This window comes from Macaca fascicularis, chromosome 6, assembly GCF_037993035.2.
Source record: "Macaca fascicularis isolate 582-1 chromosome 6, T2T-MFA8v1.1".
NCBI classification, from domain to species: Eukaryota; Metazoa; Chordata; class Mammalia; order Primates; family Cercopithecidae; genus Macaca; species Macaca fascicularis.
The window spans coordinates 176,002,141-176,024,726 of record NC_088380.1 but is presented as its reverse complement, the minus strand read 5'-3'; the positions used below and the strand labels follow the sequence as shown (position 1 = coordinate 176,024,726).

General features: G+C 45.3%; 1 protein-coding gene across 2 annotated transcripts in view; it reads left to right on the top strand.

The window, feature by feature from the left end:
• Positions 1-22,586, top strand: part of SLIT3 (slit guidance ligand 3) — a 695,238-nt gene that overhangs the window by 95,857 nt on the left and 576,795 nt on the right. For both annotated transcript variants that reach the window (XM_065547045.1, XM_015452236.3), the window contains exon 4: positions 11,729-11,800. In XM_065547045.1, coding sequence (XP_065403117.1) covers positions 11,729-11,800 — 72 coding nt within the window. The remainder of the gene's footprint in view (positions 1-11,728; positions 11,801-22,586) is intronic.

Below are 22,586 nucleotides of genomic sequence, written 5' to 3'. Positions count from 1 at the left end.
ATTTTGCCCATTTTGATGTAAAGAAACCAAGGCATAGGGATATTAAATCCTAAAGCTGTGCAGTACATTAAGAACGGGACTTAAAATTCAAATATTCTATCCAGCTCTCAGAATAAGGAGAATAGAATAGGTCATCTTAGGACTCATCTCATCCAACCCACTGATCCTGTTGATGGAGGAAACCAGGGCTGTGGTTTACATGAAGTTGCATAGCTCTAGGGTAGAGCTAGAATTATATAGTACGGCCTTCCTAAGTAAGCCCCAGCCCCATGCCCTGTCCAAGAGTTCTTAGACCCTGCAGAGGCATATAATTCATAGATTTTGTCACTTGTCACCATCCCTTACCCGCTTAATGAGGCCCCTCCCTCATTACTCAGCATAGATTTCATGGCTCATTTTCATAATTACTCTAAGCACATTCCCTCAGCTCCTGAGCCCCTCTCTTCCTTCATCATAGTTGCCTGGAAACGCCCTAACCTTGGCTGAATTCAGTCTTCTATTGTTTGCACCCTCTCACCCAGGGGACTTGAATGTTGCTGAAGAAAAACACATGCTTCTGTGGACGAATCTCACTCACAGGTCATGATCACTAACCTCAAATGGGCATTGGCTGCTGCCTGGTAACCTTCCAGCCTTTCCTAAACAGCGATGTCTCACCTTTCCTTCTCAGTCATCATACCTCTCCTCCTCTCTCCCTGACCTCTACTGAGAATCTGGCTTTGTTTTTCACTGAGGAAACAGAAGTGATCAGAAGAGACCTTCCACAGATACCCACCACCACATCTGCCACCCCCTGTCCCCTGACTTCTGCCTTCCTGCTGTTGCCAGAGGTGACCCGTCTCTGACCCTGCCAAAGGCCACTGCCATCCCTGTACACTGGAATTACCTCTGTTGCCTGTTCAGGAGCTTCACGCTAACATTTTTCTCCTACCTCCCCTAAATCATCAATGTGCCTCTCTTCTGTGTCATTCTCATCAGCACAGAAGCATGTCACAATTTCCTTCATCTTAAATAAATGATAAATCCCCACTTGACCACATTCTCTCCTAGCTATCAACCCATTTTCTCTCTCCTTTATTTTAGATGTCTCAACATCATTGTTCCTTTTTATTTTCCCCCATTCTTTTTTGAACCACTCCTGCTAATAAGTCATGCCCATCTTTGGACCAAGCAGCTCTTTGCAGGGTCACCAGTGGGCTCTTCATTGCTAAACCCAATGTTATCCTCATCTTTCTCTGTGTCTCAGCAGAAGTTGGCTAACCAATTCCTCCCTCCCTCCCTACTCCCCTCCTTCCTTGAAACTCTCCCTTCACTTGACCTTCACAACTCTGCTCTCTCTTGCTTCTCCCCCACCACACTGGGAGCTGTTTCCTCCTCGCTCTGGATGGTGTAGCCCAGAACTCAGTCCACACTCCTCTTGCCTTATCTTCATCTCCCATGGTAACCACATCCAGGTTCATGACTTTAAATTACCACCTACATCTCTCTATCTTGGTCTTATCCCTGAGTGCCCCATATTTGTATATCCCATCATCTGTTGGGCATCTATAATTGGGAATATTTGTAGGCATGTCAAATTTAACATATCCAAATCTGCCCCCCACCCCCTGCTCTACCCACAGTCTTCCCCATCTCGGGTAACAGTAGTTCCAAAGTTTTAGATGCACAGGCCAAAATATCAGCCTCATCCTTGACTCTCCTTCTCTCTCTTGCCTTGCCTCCAATCCATCAGCAAATCCTGTCTGCTCTACTCTCAAATTATTTATAGAATTTGACTACTTCTTAACACCTCTGCGGCTGTTATCCTGGTAGCAGGGTAAAGAGCATTCCCAGAGAAGGGAAGAGCATGTGCAACAACTCTGATCCGGGGAAAGCTGCAAGAGTAGAAAATCTCAAAAGAGATCCAGGAGTGATTCTTGAATCTGGGGAGTTGTCTGCCTTGTTGGCCCCATTATGAGATGTCGTGGGGAAGAGGTCACTATAGGGATGGAGCTTTGGTGATTGCCAAGTGGTCTGACTGCCTGAAATGGGTCTGGCCAGCTCTGAAGTTATAAATGACTATTACGTTGCATGTATATTTTTATCTGCTCTGTGTGTGTGTGTGTGCACATTCACATGCATGCATAAATGTGTGCTTTCTTCCACCCTAGATATGTTTTCTTGGAGTCTGAGCCCTCAGTGTACTAATATATACCCATGTACAATCTTCTGGGGATCCCCAGAGACCCATGCCCTTGACTTTAGTCCTGTATAAAGCAACATGTTGGCTACGGCCTCTGGGGTTCCCCTGCATTGTTCTAGGCAAAAATTACTTAGGCCTGTGGGTCAGCCATCCTGGAACTAGAGGACTCACAGTGCCTTTTGGCCCACTCTCTGCAGAGCCAGTGATTTTCCACCGCTGCGTAGACAGGACTCTTGTCCATCTTCTCCCTCACCCCCTTCTTTTCTCCTGAAATCAAGGTCTTCTGGATGCAGGGGCATTTGGGCATCAGGGGCATGTGGAAGTAGCCAGGGCAGGGGTCAGAGGCAAGGCAGGCTCAGACCATTATGTACCCTACATTTCCCTAACAGTCATGTCGTTGGAGAAAAAGTAATCCAATGTGAGGTACAGGAAGGGTCAAAAGAGGTTGTTTGGTATGTGTGTTTTGGGGGTTGCGGGGGGGGACTTTGTGCTTGTTTTCTTTTCATACGGAGTCCTGAGGTGGATCTCAATAGGATGTGATCCTGACCAAGCCCCCAGAGTTCTCTAGAACCACATAAATAGGGCAGAGATTTCCTGAGACTCTCACAGCCTTCTTCTGAAACCAGAGAGGCAGGGCCAGCAAATATTCCTTGTTTCTATCCTCCCTCCTGGGATTATTGGGCAGCCTTTTGTTGACCAAGCTCCAAAAAGTTAGAGAAGCAGAATGGCAAGGGGGTTAAAATCACAGGTTTTAGCATCCAAGAGACCTCTGTTCAAGCCTTAAGTTTGGGCTGTGTGATTTTGGAAAAGCTACATAACCTTGCTGTACCTCAGTTTCCTTATCTTAATGACCATAACAGTGTCTGCTTCAAGAGTTGCTTTAAGGATGAAGTGAGATAATACAGATAAAACACCTAACACAACACTTAGCTCATAGTGGTAAGTGCCCTATGTGAACATAAAAAAGGAAGGAAGGATGGATAGATGGACAAGGACAAAGATTTTTTGATTTATTTTATTTTATTTATCTATTTTTGAGACAGGATCTTGCTCTGTTGCATAGGCTGGAGTGCAATGGCATGATCTTGGCTCACTGCAACCTCCACCTCCCAGGCTTAAGCAATCCTCCCACCCAGCCTCCTGAGTAGCTGAGATTATAGGTGTGTGGCACCATGCTCAGCAAATTTTTTGGATTTTTTGTAGAGAGGTTTCACTATATCTCCCAGGCTAGTCTCAAACTTCTGGACCCAAGCAGTCCTCCCGCTTTGGCCTCCCAAAGTGCTAGGACTGTAGGCATGAGCCACTGTGCCTGGCTGATAAAGACATCTTTGCTGTTTTGATGCTTAAGGCATACTGGTTGTTAAGATAGTCCTCAACCAAATATCCAAGTGTTCCTGTAGATTTCCCAGCTTCCTTTGCAGCTAGGTTTGTGCCATGTGACTAGTTCTGGCCAATCATGTGAGAAGCAGTATGAGTCACTGCTGGGTCAAGAGAGTTAAGAGCTGATGTACTTCCTCCTTTCTTCTCTTCCCCTGGCACAGCAGCTTTGGAGGCCACATTTTCTCTAAGGTATCATACCACGTGGAACAAGCCCTTTACGTGAGTGTGGAATAAGTGTTTATTGTGTTAACCCACTGAGATTTTGGAGTTTGTTTGTTATTGCCTTGCTGACCAATACAGTCATCTATGAAGGAGAAATAAATCTCCTGAATTTCCAACCTCTTGGGACATCTAGGGATGATTATAATGATAATAACAGTAGCTGTAACAGCTACCACTTATTGAGCCCTTGAGAAACATTGCAAAGCCCTTTACAGATGTTAAACCATTCAGCCCTCTCAGATATCCCATGAGGTACATGTTTTGCTATTACATAATAATTGTGTTCCTAAAATAATCTTTAGGTTATTTTTTAAAAGGGTTTTTGCAAACAACTTCAATGAGGAAAAAAAAAACTGCTTAGGGATCAGAATTTTAGAATATGACCACAAAATTATTTATCCTACAGAAATGTCAAAATTAAAGGGGTTTTTAATTGCTATTAGGACTTTCACAACTTACAAACTAAAAAATAATATTTTCAAAATTAGCGTAAGCTAGTCTAAATGTCATTGAGCAAATACTGAATACCATGGAAGACAAATCTCAGGTCAACTCGCAGCTAAGCCATCAAAATAAATTGTGGGTTGGTCCACACTTACTGTAAGGAAGCTCTATTATATCTCAATGAAGCTGCTTGTCCCTCCAAAAAAGGGAAGCCACAAAAGTAAAGAATAGCATCATTCAACTAAAATGGCCATGGGTATTGAGTCTGTAAGGCATTAGGCTTTCCTGCCTCACATGTGGGGGCCATTCCTGATCATGACACTGTATAAACCAACAACCATCACAAATTAGCTTCCTTATTGAATTGCTCAGATTAGACCCAGTTTGCATTATGAAAATTCGCATAGCAGGAAAAAAAGTCCAAACTGGCTATTAGACAGGTGAGGAAACCAAGCAAGTAAGAGGCCTTCAGTGACTACAGCAAACAACAAGTTGGAACAGCCCCGCATCAAGGATCTCTGCTCTTTTGACTCTCCAGAGTTCAAGTTTTTTGCCCGTGATTTATACTGACATCTGTACATCTTCATAGTTGATGATGTCATCTCTGAACTGATGTTTGAGGCCTGCAAAGTTTGGTTCTGCCCTTGCCCGGAGCCTGTACCCAGGCTTGCTGGCCTGGATCAGCAGCTGGCAGGAAGCATTGTCCCTCTCCCTCTTTCCACTGGGAGTGGCATGGAGCTTCTGCTCTAGATAACAAAACTGCTTGGGTTCTTGTTGTTGAGACATGTGAGTGTTTCTGAAAGTACCAATAGACTGAGAAAGAATTCAGGCTGCCTAAGAAGCTGCCTGGGGAAGGGGAAACAATTGAGTTCATTACTAAAGCAAGCAGCCCTGGTGACCTGTAGGGATTAGCATACTTTGACTTTCTTCCTCCCTCAGGCCTGATTGGGCAGCTGAGATCCCACACCTCCCTGAGGAAAGAAGGGGACTTATATGCAGTGGGCCATGCCTAGGCCCTGGTGGCCCCTCACCCCTTCCCTTTCCTGAAGGAGGGGAAGTAGTGAGCCGTCCCCCTGCTCGCTTTGCTTGTCAGTGAGGTTGATACCTCTGAAAGCCGAGTCTCTAAGTAAAGTTTCTGAAGGACGAAGACAGACTCAGGCAGGCACTCTGGGAGCCCTGTTTACCCCCACACAGTGTGACTTCCCAGCTCACCAGGGTTATCGATTAATCAGGCTCCCCTAGCTGGCCTTTCCTACCTTTTGGCTTATTCACGAAATTCAGCAGGCCCTTCTGGAAGGTTCTTTGTGTGCCTGATGCTGTGTTGGCTACTGTTGGGACACAAAGGAATTTTTAGTTGTATTTCCCAGTTTTAGCCTTTGAAACGTAGGTGATAAGACAGTTTATAATGAAGGGCTAAATTAAGAATTCTCACTACACATAGTAGGTAAGAGCACAGGCTTAGCAGCAGGCACCTGGGTTCAAGTCCCACCAACTATCACATTGGTCAAGCTTGACTTTGGGCAAGTTCTTAACCGTCTTAGGCCGGTATTTCCTAAATATAGGGATGCGAAGAGCGCTGGCCCTCTGAGTGTTTCCATGGAAATTAAATGAGGTAGTGCATGTAAAGTGCTCAGTACAATGCCTAGCTCATGGTTTTAGTGTTATTACTAGCTGCTGCGATTAGTTGTCAAAACATATTTGAGAGATTTCAGTGTTACAGAAATCCTGAATCTAAACACACACCTTCCGCATGGTGTTCCTCCCTTCTCTGTTCCTTTCATTAGGGATTGGTAATTTGATCAGTTACTCAACCTGGAGCCACTTTTCATACTCGCACTCCTGTAACTCCCTCAGTCCTCACGTACATCCTGTCACAAAACCCAGTCGATTGTACTCACCCCTCTCTCCTACACTTCAGCCACACTGTTATCCTTAACCAAGTCTTCACACAGAGACACTGGTTACCCAAGAACCCTGTGAACTGGTTTTCCTGCTTCTGATTTCACCCTCTTCCAAACCGGGCTCACTGCTACTCAGGAGATGTGTGTGTGTGTGTGTGTGTGTGTGTGTGTGTGTGTGTGTGTGTGTATATATATATATATATTTTTTTTTTGAGTCGGAATCTTGCTCCGTCACCAGGCTGGAGTGCAATGGCGTGATCTCAGCTCACCGCAACCTCTGCCTCCCAGGTTCAAGTGATTCTCCTGCCTCAGCCTCCCGAGTAGCTGGGATTACAGATGTGCACCACCATGCCCACCTAATTTTCATATTTTTAGTAGAGATCGGGTTTCACCATGTTGGACAGGCTGGTCTCAAGCTTCTGACCTTGTGATCTGCCCGCCTTGGCCTCCCAAAGTGCTGGGATTACAGGCGTGAGCCACCGTGCCTGGCCAGGAGAACTTTTGTAAAATTCAAACCAGAGTATCACTCCCTTGCTCAAACCCTTTCTCTGTCTCCCTCTTACTGTCTGTAAAAAGCCAAGCCCAAATTCTTTATTATGGATAAAAAGGCCCCTTGTGGTATGACTGCTGCCTAGTTGTACACCTTCATCACTTGTGTTGGCAGGTCACCTCTGCGTTCCAGCAATGCCAGCCTGCTTCCCAAATGCTCCTCTGTCTCCTGGCCCTCCATGGAGTACAGAGCATGTACTGCTCTCTCAGTCTAGAACTCTCCATCCCTGTCTCCTTAAGGAGTCCTAGTCATCCTTTAAAACTAAACTCAAAACCATCTTCCTTAGGAAGTCTTCTTTTAACAAGGACTGGGTTAGCTGCTGCTTCTCTGTGTTCCCACAACACCTTTGCTTTCAAGATCATGGCAATTTTTTGTTTTCAGATCTGTCTTCTACAGTAAGCATATGACATTTTTAAAAGAAGGGACTGTATCTTATTCATTTTTGTATGTTCATATTGAAAAAAGTGACTGGAGAAATTAAAGAATGGATGGATGGGTAAATGGTGGTTGGATGGATGAGTGAGTGAATGCTTGGGTAGATGGGTTGATGGATAGATGGATGGTGGTTGGATGTACAGATAAATGAACAGTTGGATGGATGAATGATTGAATGGATACATGGATGAATTCAATGAAGTGGCAAAAATTTCTAATTATATCTTACACCCAGGTACATCCAGAAAGGCCTTTAGTGGTTCCACAAAGACAAGGGCCTATTTCTTGGTGCTTCTCAGTTCTGGCTGAAAAATCAGTGTGACTTTGCAACTCAGCAGCCAGTTGGTTTTTTTACCTTTGTGCTCCCCATTGTTGCATTAGGAAGGCTGAGAAGGAGTTTTGATCTAAGCGGGAGAGGGAATACCTAGGAAGGCCTTATCCTGTCATTGCCCTGGCCCACATCTCGTTTGCTGACTTTTTCAGTTCTGTCCTCATATGAGTCGCATTCAGTCCTGTTCTCCATTCAGTAATCGTGGATTTACTTCCAGCTTGAACTATGGCAGGAGATCTCCACCTCTGGGCCCAGAGTAACAGAACAGCAGATGGCATGAGTGCACCGTGGCCAATAGCCACTGTCTGCACCCGGCACTTACCTGTTTATCAGGAGAACAGCACATCTCATTCTGTTCATTTTCCTGTTCAGGGGCTGCTTTCATAGCGGCCACATGGGAAGCGTACCTTATACAGCTTGGAGCCTTCATCACCTTTTCAAGGAAGACTTTCCAGGCCAGGCTGTTCACTCAGTAAATAGGAATAGATCCTGGAGTTACCTGGAAATACAGTATCTAGCTCCTTCTGATATTGAGAACCAGGAGGCGACCTGCCCAAGCTCAAGTGGAACGGCCCCAAGGCTTTTGGGAGCAGGGCCCCACCCATCTGCCCCAGAATCCTCATTCAGGGTTTATGAAGCAGTGGGCAGCGCACAATTGACTAAATTTGGTTGTATTTTATTTTTGTCCAGCCACAAATACCGGCAAAAAACAAAATGATTCCTTCCCTTCCAGGAGCCTTGGAGCCAAGTTGGTTTTATTTTTAGCTTCAACTCTGGTTTTAGGGTTTTCAGCAAACTGAACACCCTACTCACTGCAGACAGCGGCAGGCTGGGTTTTAGGATTTTTGCCTAGACTGGAGTGTTGGTTCTCTGAATGTAACTCTTATAAGGCTTGTACAGCTGTGACAATAGAGGGTGGGTCCAGACAGACCCACATAGAGACCCAGTTCCTGCCTTGGGGACCTCCAAGAGAGTTCCTTCTCAGAGAGGCCCGTGTGCACAGAGCGGTTCATTGCCTTGGATGGGTTGCAGGAAGTGGCAACTGTGGATGAAAAGAAACAGAACAATTAAGAAAGGGAAAGGGATAGGGAGCTGTTATTTATTGAAAGGCTTCGAGTAACATGGTGGTTCAGAACTAGAGCTCTGGAGTCTGACCGACTGGGTGCAAATCCTGCCACTACCACTTCCTGACACTGTGGCCTTGGGGATGGCTTGACCTCCCCAGGCTTCAGGTTCGTTCTGTATGAGACAGGATTAATAATGACACCTACCGTGAGCACTGCTGCAGTTGAGATCCTGCCTGTGTAGCGCGTGACATGGCGTTTGACATGCATGTAGAACTCAGTCAGCACCATTATCATCACTGTTGCCATGCTCTTATTGCAGTGCTGAACACTTGCATAGACACTGTGTCATTTAAGACTCACCGTAACCCATTTTGCAGATCCAAAACTGAGGTCCAAAGGGCTAGATAGCTTGCCTCAGATCTCACAAGAGCACAATATAGCCAGACCTGTGCCCAGCCCCAGTGAATCCCAAAGACATCACATCAAGCCGTCTCCAGTTCCAATGGCTTCCACCTGTTATCACTGAGAACATGGGAACTACTTGAAACATAAAAATAGATATTGCCTCATCCTGCTCTTCCCAGAGTTCCCCACTTTTTTTTTTTCTACTTTAGTGACAGGAACACACAAAAAGCAGATACTGGCAGTGGTCGAAGAGCACCAGGCAAAATCAGAGACAGACAGTGGAACGGTGGTTGCCAGGGGCTGGGAGAAGGAGAGACAGGGAGTTGTTGTTCAACAGGGACAGAGTTTCAGTTTTGCAAGATGAAAAAGTTCTGGAGATTAGTTGCTCAATGATGTAAATATACTCAACACTACTGAACTAACTACACTTTTAGTGTACAGTTTTTTTATTGCTAAGAAGATAAATCTCATGATATGTGATTTTACAGCAATTTTTTAAAAATAAAGAGAAAGCACTGGGCTAGGAGTCAGGCTTCCCTCAGCCGGGTACAGTGGCTCACTCCTGTAATTCCAGCACTTTGGGAGGCTGAGGCGGGCAGATCACTTGTGGTCAGAAGTTTGAGAACAGTCTGGCCAACATGGTGAAACCCATCTCTACTAAAAATACAAAAATTAGCCATGCGTGGTGGTGCGTGCCTGTGATCTCAGCTACTGGGGAGGCGGAGGTAGGGGAATCACTTGAACCTGGGAGGTGGAGGTTGCAGTGAGCCGAGATTGCACCATTGCACTCCAGCCTGGGCAACAGAGTGAGACTCCATCTCAAGCAAAACAAAACAAGAGTCAGGCTGCCCCAGAGGTGGCCAGGGAATTAGAGCTTATCTTATCCAACTTTCCAACCTTTCCTCCTTGCCTCCTCCTAATCAGGAGTCTCATAAATGGCATCCCTGCCCAATGCTTACCCACTCGCTGCATGGCTATCAGACTGAGTAGCAGCCTCTTGACAGTGAGCTTATTATGTGAAGTCTTCAATGCTTCTCTCTCCCATGCTTTGTCCTGCTTGGCCTCCTTCTAGTCACTCATCCCTCTAAAGTTGTTGTCCATAGACCTAGGAAGAAAAGGGGGGTGGGAAATGGGAGCAAAATCCCAAATAGGGAAGCATGTTTGCTTGGTGGCAGGGGAAGGGGGCCAGGAGCTAGGGAGAAGCTCACCTTTTCTATTCCTTAGTTTGCTTAGCTCTCAGATGGGGATCATATAGTTATACCATGTAATAAATAGGACACACTCAATTCACTCTAAGTAGAAAAATTCATCAGGCTATGAACTGCTCTTTGGCTCTGAAGAATTCTGGGGACTGTGGGGTGTATGCTTTAACCATGGTTTAGGTGGCTTCCCATTTCCCTTGCTAGGCTGTGTCACCTCACTAGGGCAGAAGGGCATGGGGCTAGCATGCAACAGGGCCTCTCTCTTGGCCTAATGCTCCCAAGAAAGCAGCCTTCATGGAGATCATAATGGTGACTCTGTGTCACTTAAAAACTCAGGTGGCCTTTCTGTGGGTGTTTAGCATTGACCATGCTTAAGAGAGACTGATTGGCTCTGTTGGCCAACATCCAATGTGAGCCATCCCTACTGGCCCACCTCATGCCCAGACCTTGGTTCCTGACCCAGCGCGTACTTCTCCATGAGTCCCAGTGGAGACGGTGATAAGGATCTATAATACTGTTAGGGGCTCATGAAAATGTTTTAATTTCTTCTAATATTGGAAGACAAAAATGAACTTTTGGGTAGAAATGTTATGTAATGTTAATATATTTGCATTATACCAACATAGTTATAAAATATAATATGAAAAATTTTTTTGATGGAGAAAGCAGCCCACAAAGGCAAAATTGCCAAGGACCCACAAAACTCACAGTGGAACCCTACTCTGGTCCACAGAGCCAAGATGGCCAGAATTCCATTTTGTTCCTCAATCCAAGGGGATCTGCCATGCCCTCTTCTCTATTCCTAAAGCAACTGCTATCTGCTCCCATGATCACCGTTTAGGATCCTGAATATTTCCTCTGATATTTCATTTATGGTTTCTTTTTCTTCTTTTTCTTTCTTTCTTTCTTTCTTTTTTTTTTTTTTTTTTTTGGACACAGTCTTGCTCAGTCACCAGGCTGGAGTGCAGTGGCACGATCTCAGCTCACTGCAACTTCCTGGGTTCAAGCAATTCTCCTGCCTCAACCTCCCAAGTAGCTGGGACTACAGGCATGCACCACCATGCCCAGCTAATTTTTTGTATTTTTATTAGAAATGGGGTTTCACCATGTTGCCCAAGAAGGTCTTGAACTCTTGACCTCATGATCTGCCTGCCTCAGCCTCTCAAAGTGCTGGGATTACAGGCGTGAGCCACCATGCCTGGCCCCTTTATGTTTTTAGGGGCATATTTCACATGCTATTTCCATCACTCAGCAATAGCTACATGGAGCTCATGGCGAGAAAAGTTCAAAAGTCTTGTCTGGTCCATGGGAAGGAATATTGTGATCCATTAGTGATGTCTGTCCAAGATCACAGCTGATGGAGGTGTGGCAGCACAGTGCGTGTGCTGTGTTTTTACTTTTGACTGACCTTTGCTTTGCGTTCCCAGTCTGACTCTAAGCCCCACCGACAGGGACTATACCTTACATGTGTTGAGCAGCCCATACTGAAAGATGTAGAGAGTCTCTTAATGCCTACTGATTGATTGACTGATTGATTAAAGTGGTATCTGAATACATTTGATCTGGTTTAATGTCCCCTTGACATCCTTCCATTCTCTTTCCTCTTTAGGCGCCTGAACAAGAATAAGCTCCAAGTCCTTCCAGAATTGCTTTTCCAGAGCACACCGAAGCTCACCAGACTGTGAGTAGAGTTGCCTTGTGTTCTCTACCTTGTGCCTTGCCTGGCTTTGGTGACGCGGAGGATGTGGTTTGTGGAGCGCCGTGCCGTGTGGAGCTTGGCAGTTAGGCCCTGACATAGAGACTTGGAGCAGGGCTTTGACCTGACGTCCACCCCCAAACACTTCCAGGCCTGACTTCTTGCTCCTTCTCTCAGACATCGACGGCTTGTGTGATCAGTGAGGACTAGTGATGTGTGGTAGTCGATCAATGGCCTTGCAAAGAAGGAGGAGATTTTTCCATTTACTGTGGGTCTGAACTTACTTCAGGGAAATTCCCTGAGGTGGGGTTTGAGATAGATTTATTCACGCGAGACTGCCAGTGGTCTCAGAAGGCAACGGTTTGGACCAAACACGGCAACCTTATCACCTTGCTGGTTGGAGTAGCTCCTGCCTTTTCCTTTTTCCCACTTCCTCGCGCTGCCAGTCGAGGAACCCTGGGTCTGGGGGTTTATGATTTTGTGGGAAAAGGAAGAAGCATGTTGAATTTTACTTTATCCTGTTCAGTGGTCCAGGGTAAAATGAGGAGAGGGGAGAGTTGGAGATACCTCTGTTATTCGGTGGGAGAGTTTGGAAGCCCAGGAGCTGGAGTTGCAGGTGACAGTGGAGACTGTGATTCATGTATTGCAGACGTCAGGCAAGTGCTCATTAAATTATTGACAGTGAACCCAAAATCATGCTGGTAGTGACTCAGTTCATGGGGTGTACTGGATTGCCCAAGGCTCACCTTTGTGAATGAAGCGACACAGTCCTGGATGGCTTTGCAGTCAGGTAGCAAGATTTACAGCCTGGCTGGGAAGACTCTAACATTGCAGGGAGGCTCCAACATTGTGGCCACCATTCTGATTCCCAATGGTTGCATTTAATGCCTACTTGTGCAGCCAAACACTGCATACAGGCTCTGGGATAAATTGGGAAACACGAAACACATGTCAGTGTGTGCACTTACGAAGGAGTTCTGAATTAGGAATATATATTTATATATGTCTATATACACAGCCACACACACAGAGACTATATACATAAATTTATTTTAAAAGGGCACTTTGCTGGAACAAGAACAGGCCAGGGTTGTCTGGTATTCCAGTCATGCAGTGGTCTTGCTTGCCTTCTGAACTTTGTCGGGTCTCCTCTTGCTGTGTGCCCCGTTTCTCTGGCTCAGTCGCCCCAGCTGACTTTGCTAAATGTAGGAAAGGCTATACCCTCCTTTTTACTCTTCCAGTCTGGGTCTGCCTGGATGGGCATGGGGGCAGAGGAAATGTTGTTCAGCAGCCCGGCGGGTCCAGAAGAGCTGGATAAGCTATGCCAAATAGGCATACCAGACATCACCCTGGTTTGTAACATCCCCTGCCTTGTATAGCTCTGCCCTTAGATGCTCACATAATCACCATCTCTCCACCCAGTACTGCATTGCACCTTTCAACCTGCTCTTAACTAAGTACTGCAGCAGAGTATACACTATTCATCTGAGAAATGAGCATCAGTTTAAAGGCAAAGGGAAGGTACCTGTGAGGCTGGAATGCTGGACGACTTTATGTGGGTGGGGTCTGAGCATCCCAGCCGCTGCAGGTTTTCAGGTGGGCTGGTTCTTGCTCACAGAAACCTTCCCATGGCTATCAGGTGATGGCCATTTTTTGCAGAGCTGGTCTTGATCCAGGCAAAGTAGGAAGTTCAAGTGGTGATAACGGGTCTCTGAGATTCTGGGAGCCAGGGACGTGGGCATGAGGAACCTATGAGTTATGTCCTCTGCCATGTCCTGAGAGAGCTTGACAGAGTCACTTTTCCTTTGGTATCTAAATATCTTCATCAGTAAAGGGAGATACCCTCTCCTCCCTTTTACCTACCTTGTAGAGGAACTGTAAGTATCCAGTGAAATCATATGGTGTGCATGTTTTTTTTTAAATTGCTGTATAAGTGTAAGCACCAAGGCAACTCTTACTACTCCTACAGTTCCCGTCTTTACCACCTCAGTTTCTGATCTCCGTTCTCTGGGAGGCATGAAGAGACTAGGAGTTGTGATAAGCATTGAGGTCAATTACGCTGAGCTTTTGCGTCAAGTCAGAGAGCTGCAGCTGGGAAGGCAGGGATGACATTTGGCTCATTTTGGTATCCGTCTCTTGCTGGGTCCCTGTCCGGGTGTAGTTTGGCACTTATAGGCACTCAGTCAATGATGGTTGACTGGGTAGATGAATAAATGAATGATATAGGCCTAAGGATAGAAACAGCGCCCTTGGCGAGCTTTGATTCTTTTATCCACTGTTCATTCATTTATTCGTTCACTCACTCATTCAGTAAGGTTTTCCCTGCGTGTCTGTTCCAGCATGGCCTCTGTTCTGGGTACTGAGCTGTAGACATGAAGGATGTCCAGTTCTCTATGTGCCCTATTATGACACACTTTGAATGGCTGCCAAAAAGCTGAGAGCTAAATATAATTTTTTTTTTTTTTTATTGAAGCAGCTATGTTAACCCAAGTTTGGGCTATAATCAGCAATCCCTTTTTCTCTCTGGGCTTGATCTTTGATTTTCCTTAATGTCCCTCTGTGTCTTTGTCTTATTTTGTCAGCCACTCCAGAGCCTTTTTGGAAGTAAGCAGGGTACAAATTAGAAATCAATAACTGTGCAATCATGAGTGTGTATACATATGCCACTGGCTCTGTTTTAAAAGAGCACTGCATCTCAATAGACACAGTGAGGCATTTTTCATGCTAAATGTGGGTTCTATGTGGCTGGCTACGCCAGAGTATGCCATGTGGGATAAACAATTCTTGATACTACTTTTTAAATTTGTCATACAGGCAAAACTACTTAATATTTTGTATTTATCCAAAGAATATCTCTTAGAAAGTCTATAGTCATGTAATAAAAACAGGCTTTGAATAGTAATGAAAAGGGAAATAATATTTATGAGAACCTATGCTGTGACTATAACACCACTCACTAGCAAGTGACAGAAGTTAGTTTAGCCCAGAGAGGCAATATATTGATTCACATAGCTGAGAAGAGCAGTAGTAGTTATGAATGGCTTCAGGAACAGCTGGATCCAGGGTCTTGCAGATGTCCTTAGGTCTTCATCTTGCTCCTTCACTCCCTTGGAACCATGGACTTGTTTGTGAGCTAATGCAAAAGACTCAAAATGCACTAATTCAGAGATCCTGGTGAAGAGGGACTTGGTCAATGTTCCTGTTGGAAAGAACTGAGGGTAGACTCTGATTACTTAGCTTGGTCATATATGCCCACGTCCCAGCCAATCAATGTTGCTAATGAGATGGTGTCCTCTGATGATCAAGCTGTGTTCATCCCACTTGCTTAGAGAATGGGCTCCCCACAGTAAAGAGTAATTCTGCTATCAGAAGACAGAAGAAGGGATGTGAAATGCGAAAACAACAGATGTCTGCTAGTGTATTGAGCATCCACTGTATATGCAGTTCCCTGTGCTTTGAGTACTTTGGATCCTTACAATAGCACTTCCAGATAGGTAATAGCACTAGCAAACACGTTGAGTGCCAGGTGCTGTTCTGAGCACTTCATGTCTATTAACTCATTTGATTCTCCTGACAACTCTGTGGGATAGGCACTATGGTTAGTATTGTTCTATACATGTGAAACAGGTATGGAAAGGTTAAAGAATTTGAACAATATCAGACAACTACTTAGTGGCAGAACCAGGATTCACATTTGGGTAACCTGACTCCAGAGTCTGCATTTGTCTCTACTGGGAGTTCCCTGCCTAAGCCTCAATCAATGCTCTCATTTTATAGGTGAGGAAATTAATGCTCAAAGTTTAGATTACTGCATATTACTGCATATATATATATATATGTATATATTATATATCCCATCTATCTAAGAAGCAATACTGTACTGGGCACTTTGCCTCACTGCTTAGACTTAACCATCACAACGATCATGCAAAGAGAATCATTATTAAATCTATTTCTAAAGCTTAGGGGTATCTAACTTACCCATAGTTGTATAACTAGGATGCAATGGAACTAGGACTTGGTACACATCTGGGTCTCTGCCAATTCCTTATGTTTTCTAGCATACCACACTGCCATGCTAACTACCATGGGCAGCTGAAGTTATGCTCAAAAGGATTGGTGATGGACCTGTCATATATCCGAGGGTTTCCCTTAGGACTTTGCTGGCTACCCTCCGTGTACCCATCCTCACAGCCAGTACCATCTGACCCATGTGTGTATTAGCGGGGTATCTGTCCTCTTATGCTGTTCAAACACACAGAGCATGAGCCATAGAATCCCAGAAATCCCAGATCTTGGAGGTGCCCTGAACTTATATTGCTGTGGTCTGCAAAATGCCCAATGAGGTCTCTACCATACTTGGGTCACTCAGTAAATATTTGCCCCCTGACATCCTGACATAGATCATGGTCAAGTGTGGAGACTGGGCTTCTGTTCTTTCTAGGCTCCTGCAGCACTTGACCCAGAGCAGAGGACAGGAGGAGGCAGTCAAGTGAAGGGGTTAAGGGACTGCCCACTGTGTGTCCCGAAACCTTTGGCAAGTTACTTAACCTCTCTTGTCCCAGGTTCTTCATCAGTAACATAGACAATGGTAGAAATGACTTCTCCATGTTGTTGTGAGGATAAATAGGAATTATCTGGGGGAAAAAAATTGGCATTGAACAAAGCACATAGTAAATACTGCATGGAAGATGGTCACGGCTGACCTTGACTGGCCAGCTGATGAGAGCAGTGCATACGCTGAGGCGTTGGGCTCTGTAGTATAAACATTGCAGCACCTAGGGAAGGAGTCCAGTCTCCAAATTAGAGGCGGGTTGGATGAGCACTGCACTTGGAGTGGGAAGACCTGGGTCGTCATGCTGGCTCTTCTACCTGTAAGCTGTGTGGCCCTGGGCATGTTACTTGGCCTCTCTGGGCTTCATCTAGCGAGGACAGGATGGAGCATGATCTTGCATGGCCTATAGGCTATTAGTTTCTCCCTTTGCCATCCCCTTCCAGGTTTTTCTTTAACCTACCCATGGGAGAGACAGTGAAGGATTTCTAGTTATTTAAAGGCTGACTGGTTAATATTGCCAGAAATTCTTTAGAAGGAGCAGAAGGCAAGATGCAAACAGTGATTAAAATCCCCTGCATGGCTGTGTGCAGTGGCTCATGCCTGTTATCCCAGCAGTTTGGGAGGCCAAGGCAGTTGGATTGTCTGAGCTCAGGAGTTCGAGACCAGCCTGGGCAACATGGTGAAACTCCGCTTCTACCAAAAATACAAAAATATAGCTAGGCATGGTGGCCTGCACCTGTGGTCCCAGCTACTTGGGAGGCTGAGGTGCAGGGATTGCTTGAGCCCTAGAGACAGAGGTTGCAGTGAGCTGAGATCACATCACTGTACTCCAGCTTGGGCAACAGAGTGAGACCCCATCTCAAACAAACAAAATATATCCTCTGTGTTTTACCAGATTAGAGAGCTTTCGTGGGGGCTGAGGGACACATGGTTCACAACTTTTTTTTTTAAGAATTTATCATTGCAGTCAGGAGCGGTGGCTCATGCCTGTAATCCCAACACTTTGGGAGGCCGAGGAGGGCCAATCACTTGAAGCCAGGAGTTTGAGACAAGCCTGGCCAATGTGGCAAAACCTTGTCTCTACTAAAAATTCAAAAATTAGCCGGGCATGGTGGTGCATGCCTGTCATCCCAGCTATTCGGGAGGCTGAAGTGAGGATCAGTCGCTTGATCCCAGGAGGTGGAGCTTGCACTTAGCCGAGATTGTGCCACTGCACTCCAGCCTGGGTGGCAGAGTGAGACTCTGTCTCAAAAAAAAAAAAAAAAAAAAAAAAAAAAAAAAAGTTTATCTTCGCCATATAAGGATGAGCAGTCCAAGGGGCTCCTTTCGGCCCATCTATCCCAGATTCAGGTTCAAATAGTCTGTTCCATATTTAAAACTTACAGCTGCCGCCGGGCGCGGTGGCTCACGCCTATAATCCCAGCACTTTGGGAGGCCAAGGTGGGTGGATCATGAGGTCAAGAGATAGAGACTATCCTGGCCAACATGGTGAAACCCTGTCTCTACTAAAATCACAAAATTAACAGGGCGTGGTGGCGCACGCATGTAGTCCCAGCTACTCGGAGGCTGAGGCAGGAGAATCACTTGAACCCAGGAGGCAGAGGTTGCAGTGAGCTGAGATCGCGCCACTGCCCTCCAGCCTGGTGACAAAGTGAGACTCCGTCTCAAAAACAAACAAACAAACAAAAAACCCATAGCTGCATAAGCAGTTGTACTTGCAGCCAGGTGGAGGGCTTATCTATTCTCCATCCCCTTCTATGAGGTATTTGACAGCTTAAAAAAAAAAAAAAAAAAAAAAAAAATGCCACTGAGGCTAAACCTGCTGTCATTCACTTGGGCAGTGGAGTTGCAAGTGACTTGGAAAGTTAATCCCCAGGCACCCAAAAACTATATGCAATGTGGCCAACCAACTTAGCCCCGAGTCACTGGCATTGTTATCATGGAAGAGCAGATTCCCCACCAGAAAGTTCAGCCTGGGCAACATGGTGAAACCCCGCCTGCTAGCCTGCTAGTTCAAGGCTGCTAGACTCCAGCTTCCAGGGAATTTGCTTCCCAGGGCTGAGTCCTCCTCTGAACTTTTATCTCGGCTGGTGCTCACTGCCTCTTCATATTCACCATTTTCTGCTTTTATCATAGGTGTCGTGTGTACATGCTCCAAGCCCACACAAATTGGAAGCTGCATTCAGAACCATGATCTCATGTTTCTTTGAGGCAGTCCAATATTAAAGCAAGGATCAGAAACTTGGGAACCAGACAGACCTGGGTTTGAATCCCCCCTTCTGGTGACCCTGGGCATGTGACCTCACTGTTTTCAGTCTTGTGTTGGTTAGCTATACAATAGGAATGCTAATCATAGTTCCTACAATAGCTTGCTCAGCTACCATCACACAATACCACACGCTGAGTGGCTTAAACTACAGAAATGTATTTTCTCACAGTTCTGGAGGACAGAAGTCCGAGATCAAGATGCTGGCTGGGTGGGTTCCTCCTGGCGCCCCTCTCCTTGGCTTGCAGATAGCCACCTTCCCTGCTGCCGCCTCATGTGGTCGTGCCTCTGTGGTAGCATACCCCTGGTGTCTCCTCCTCTTCTTATGAGGACACCAGTTATGTTGGATTAGGACTCCACCCTGCTGGCCTCATTTTAACTTGATCACCACTTTAACAACCTAATCTCCAATATGGTTATGTTCTGAGGTATTGGGATTAGGGCTTCCACATAAGCCTTTCGGGGGTGGGGGGCAGGGGCAATTCAGCCCTGATCAGTTCCCAAATGTGTGTGGTGTATTTGCTAGGGGTCAGGTGCTCTGCGAAGCGTTTCACCTATATTCTCTCACTCCCTCTCAGATGTCAGAGGTAGACATGATATTATCCCCATTTTAGAGAGACCGAAACAGAGGCCTAGAGATTTAGACAGCTTGCTCAAGGTCACAGAGCCAGTAACTGGCTGAGCCAAAGTTGAAACTCAAGCTTGCCTGACTCCAGAGCCCACATTCCTAACCATGATTCCTGTACTGTACTACTGAGAAGTTAGTAACTGAAGTGCCAGGCGCCTAGTTACGAATTCAGTGAATGCCAGCTCCTTTATCTCTATGAAGCCCTAAATGAGCTCCGAGTTGTTGAATGACTGGAGCCGTGCACCTCTAGGTAGTGCTTTCTGCTACTCACAGAGCCCTTTGCAGCCACCTTCGTCTTCCAATTCAGCACTAAACTTTAAAACATAACTACATGCAATATGTGTCCCTATAAAACTCTGCATTGATGTGAAACAGTGCTATAAAAGTGAAAAACCAGTGGAGAAAACAAAAACCATACTACCCAATTTTCCAGTGGAGTTGTTATCTGATGTGGTGAAATGATAATAGCACAACAGAAAAACCAATCCATCAGGCTGGTGGGGGGCTTCAGAGACTGCCCGCCTGCCTGAAGCTGGATGCAGAGACCTGCTCCCTTGTGTGCCGGCCCGGATTTCAGAGGCCAGAGATGGCAAGACCAGCTTCACCATCTCATACGTGGAGTGATGTTTTTCAGGGACACAACCACCCGAAGCTCATGGAAAATGTCCTTGCACACTGAGTCCCCATTTCCTGATTTTTCTCCCTGTTCCCCCAAACGCTGAATGCTGCAGTGAGGCCAGCCTTGTGTTTGTCTTATGGCACATGTCATCAATTCCAGGGTTTGTCATGCTTTTGAAGACAGGTTTTGCTTCAATCTGTGTGTGGACAGAGAATGGATTATGGTGGGTGCTGAGTCATTCTCTCTGTAGTATCTGAAGCCAGTACCAGGGATGAAGGTCTGGGAGGTGTCATCCCTCTCCTCCAATAGGATGTGTCCAGCTGAGCATAGAAGCCTGTGGACTTACCACAGAGTTGACAACAAGGTTAACATTTAAATGGCCTTGTAGATTCTGCGTTACAGAATTTTTGAGCTGGGAATAGCAATCTAGACCTGTGCTTCTGAAACTTTAGTATGTATCTGAACACCTAAGGATCTTGTTAAAATGTGAATTCTGATGGTGTGAGTCTGGAGTGTGACCTAAGGATCTGCATTTCTAACAGATTCCCGAGTGATGGTGCTGGCCTAGGACCACAGCAGAGCAAGGACCTAGCCTATGGTTGGTTTTCAAACTTAGCATATAGAAGCAAATCTCTTGAAACGATGGTTAAAATGCTGTATCCCAGGCCACACATCCAGGAAGTCTGGTTCATTCGATTTGGAATGGACCAGGGGATTTGACTTTATAAATAGGCACCCTAGGTGATTTTGTTATGTGTCACTTAGGGGCATACTTTAAGAAACATCGATCTCATACAGCCCCTGTTACTTTATATATTTTGAAGGAAGGAACCAAACATCTTTTGAGCACCTAATGTATGCTAGGTACCTTATGTTGATGCCAGGTCCTTCAGTCCTCCCAAGAATCCTGCAGGATAGGTGTTTTTAGGTCTGCTACATTGATGATGAAACTGGGCTTGAGTTTCACTCACTCACCAGAAGTGAAGCCAGGTCTCTCTGACTTTCTCACCCTCTTACTCCCTGTGAGTTTTTCCCCTACCTTATGGTGTTCTTTCTATGCAAAAACACATCTTGAATGAGAGAGAGATAACAATCGTAAATTTATGAAGCTTTCATGGTTCAGTATTTTGAACTTATATGCTCCTATGAGTATATATGAGCACATGCTCCTATCTGAGATCTAGGATATTAATACTTGAAACATTGAAAGAAAAAGATTTATAGACCTAAATACATGCTAGCAAGTAGACCTTTCTAAATTCCCTACGATTTATCAAAGGCAGAGTTGGGTTTTACGTTTTTTGTCTCTTCAGCCCTGTGGACCAGCAGAAGAGTTTTCTAAAGTGATCAGGCAATACTTGTACTGAGAAGTACATTCTGCCAGCTTGGAAATTGTTTTTAAATTTTTTTTTAAGAAGGAAAGAAAACCAAACTGTGACTTTACAATGCTTTGGAATTACAGAATATGCTTGTAATTTTTACAATTCTGCACAGACTTCTTTGCCACATCTGGTTGATATTACTGGCAGGGATATATGGGGGAATAAACCATGGGCTGGAATGTGAAACATCCCACAAAATGAGTTTCTTATAGGTTGCTGCATAAAACATTTTGAATCTCCTTCTCTTTGGAAGGGTGGCTTAAGTGATTTCATGGATTTAGTATTTTCTTTGGTTTGAAGGTAAGGGTTCTTGCTGGTTTACGTGGTGGGCCTTCCAAGATGGTTTTCTGAAGATATTTGTATCATCCCAGAGTCATGCCATGGACCAGAGTGAGAAAAGCCATCCTTTAAGGAAATCAGACCAACCTTTGTTGAGCAGCACTGGACCATTAGAGATAATGGTGAAATCTAGGACCAACTGACTGCAGGAAAGGAGGAATGTAGGGAGAAAGGGTTGTATGTGTAAGGGCTTCAGAAAAACCTCCTAAATCTTAGCCCTGGTGGTACATTGAACAGCTGATGGCAAGACAAGCTCACCTCCTTGCACATACAGCTGAAAGCCTTCATACATCAGTTCACTCTCCTTTACTACACATGAAAATAGTGAGTTAGGAAAATGGAAAAATAAAACAAACACCCAGCTGATACTTGGAACTCAGTCAATTCCCTGTTAACATTCCTGCCCCATTTCTAGGAAGAGAAGTGTGTGTCCGGGGACAACTAAAGCATTGTTGAACACCTACTGTGTGTGTGTCACTCCAATGTGCTGGTGGTTGGGATGCTGAATATAGAACACAGAAATGTCTAACCTGAGCCCGGTGGGTGTAAGTGTGGGCTTCTTGCCACCTGGCTCTTTCTCAGACTTCCTTGGCTGGGACCCACCTGCGGAGTTGAAACTGTGACAGCTGAGCCCTTTCTGCACAAAACTAGTGCTGCTCTCAGCACCCTGTGACATGTGGTGGGGTTGGCCAGCCTAGGCAGGGTTTTGTGGCATCACCAAGGGTGCTGAAATAGTCATCTCTTTGTTAAGAATGAAGACCAGAAGCCAGCCTTCACCCATACCATGGGTTCTTCATTCTCTTTATCTGGAGTTAGAAACTATCCATGGAATTAAATATCAGGGAAATACTGCATTGTATATAGAAAAATAACAACCTTTTGAGGTGAGCAGAACCCAAACACACATTCTTCAGTTGTCTGAATGATGCAAATGTACCCACATCTAATAATCTTGAAATATTTGTTCTTGAACCACATTCAG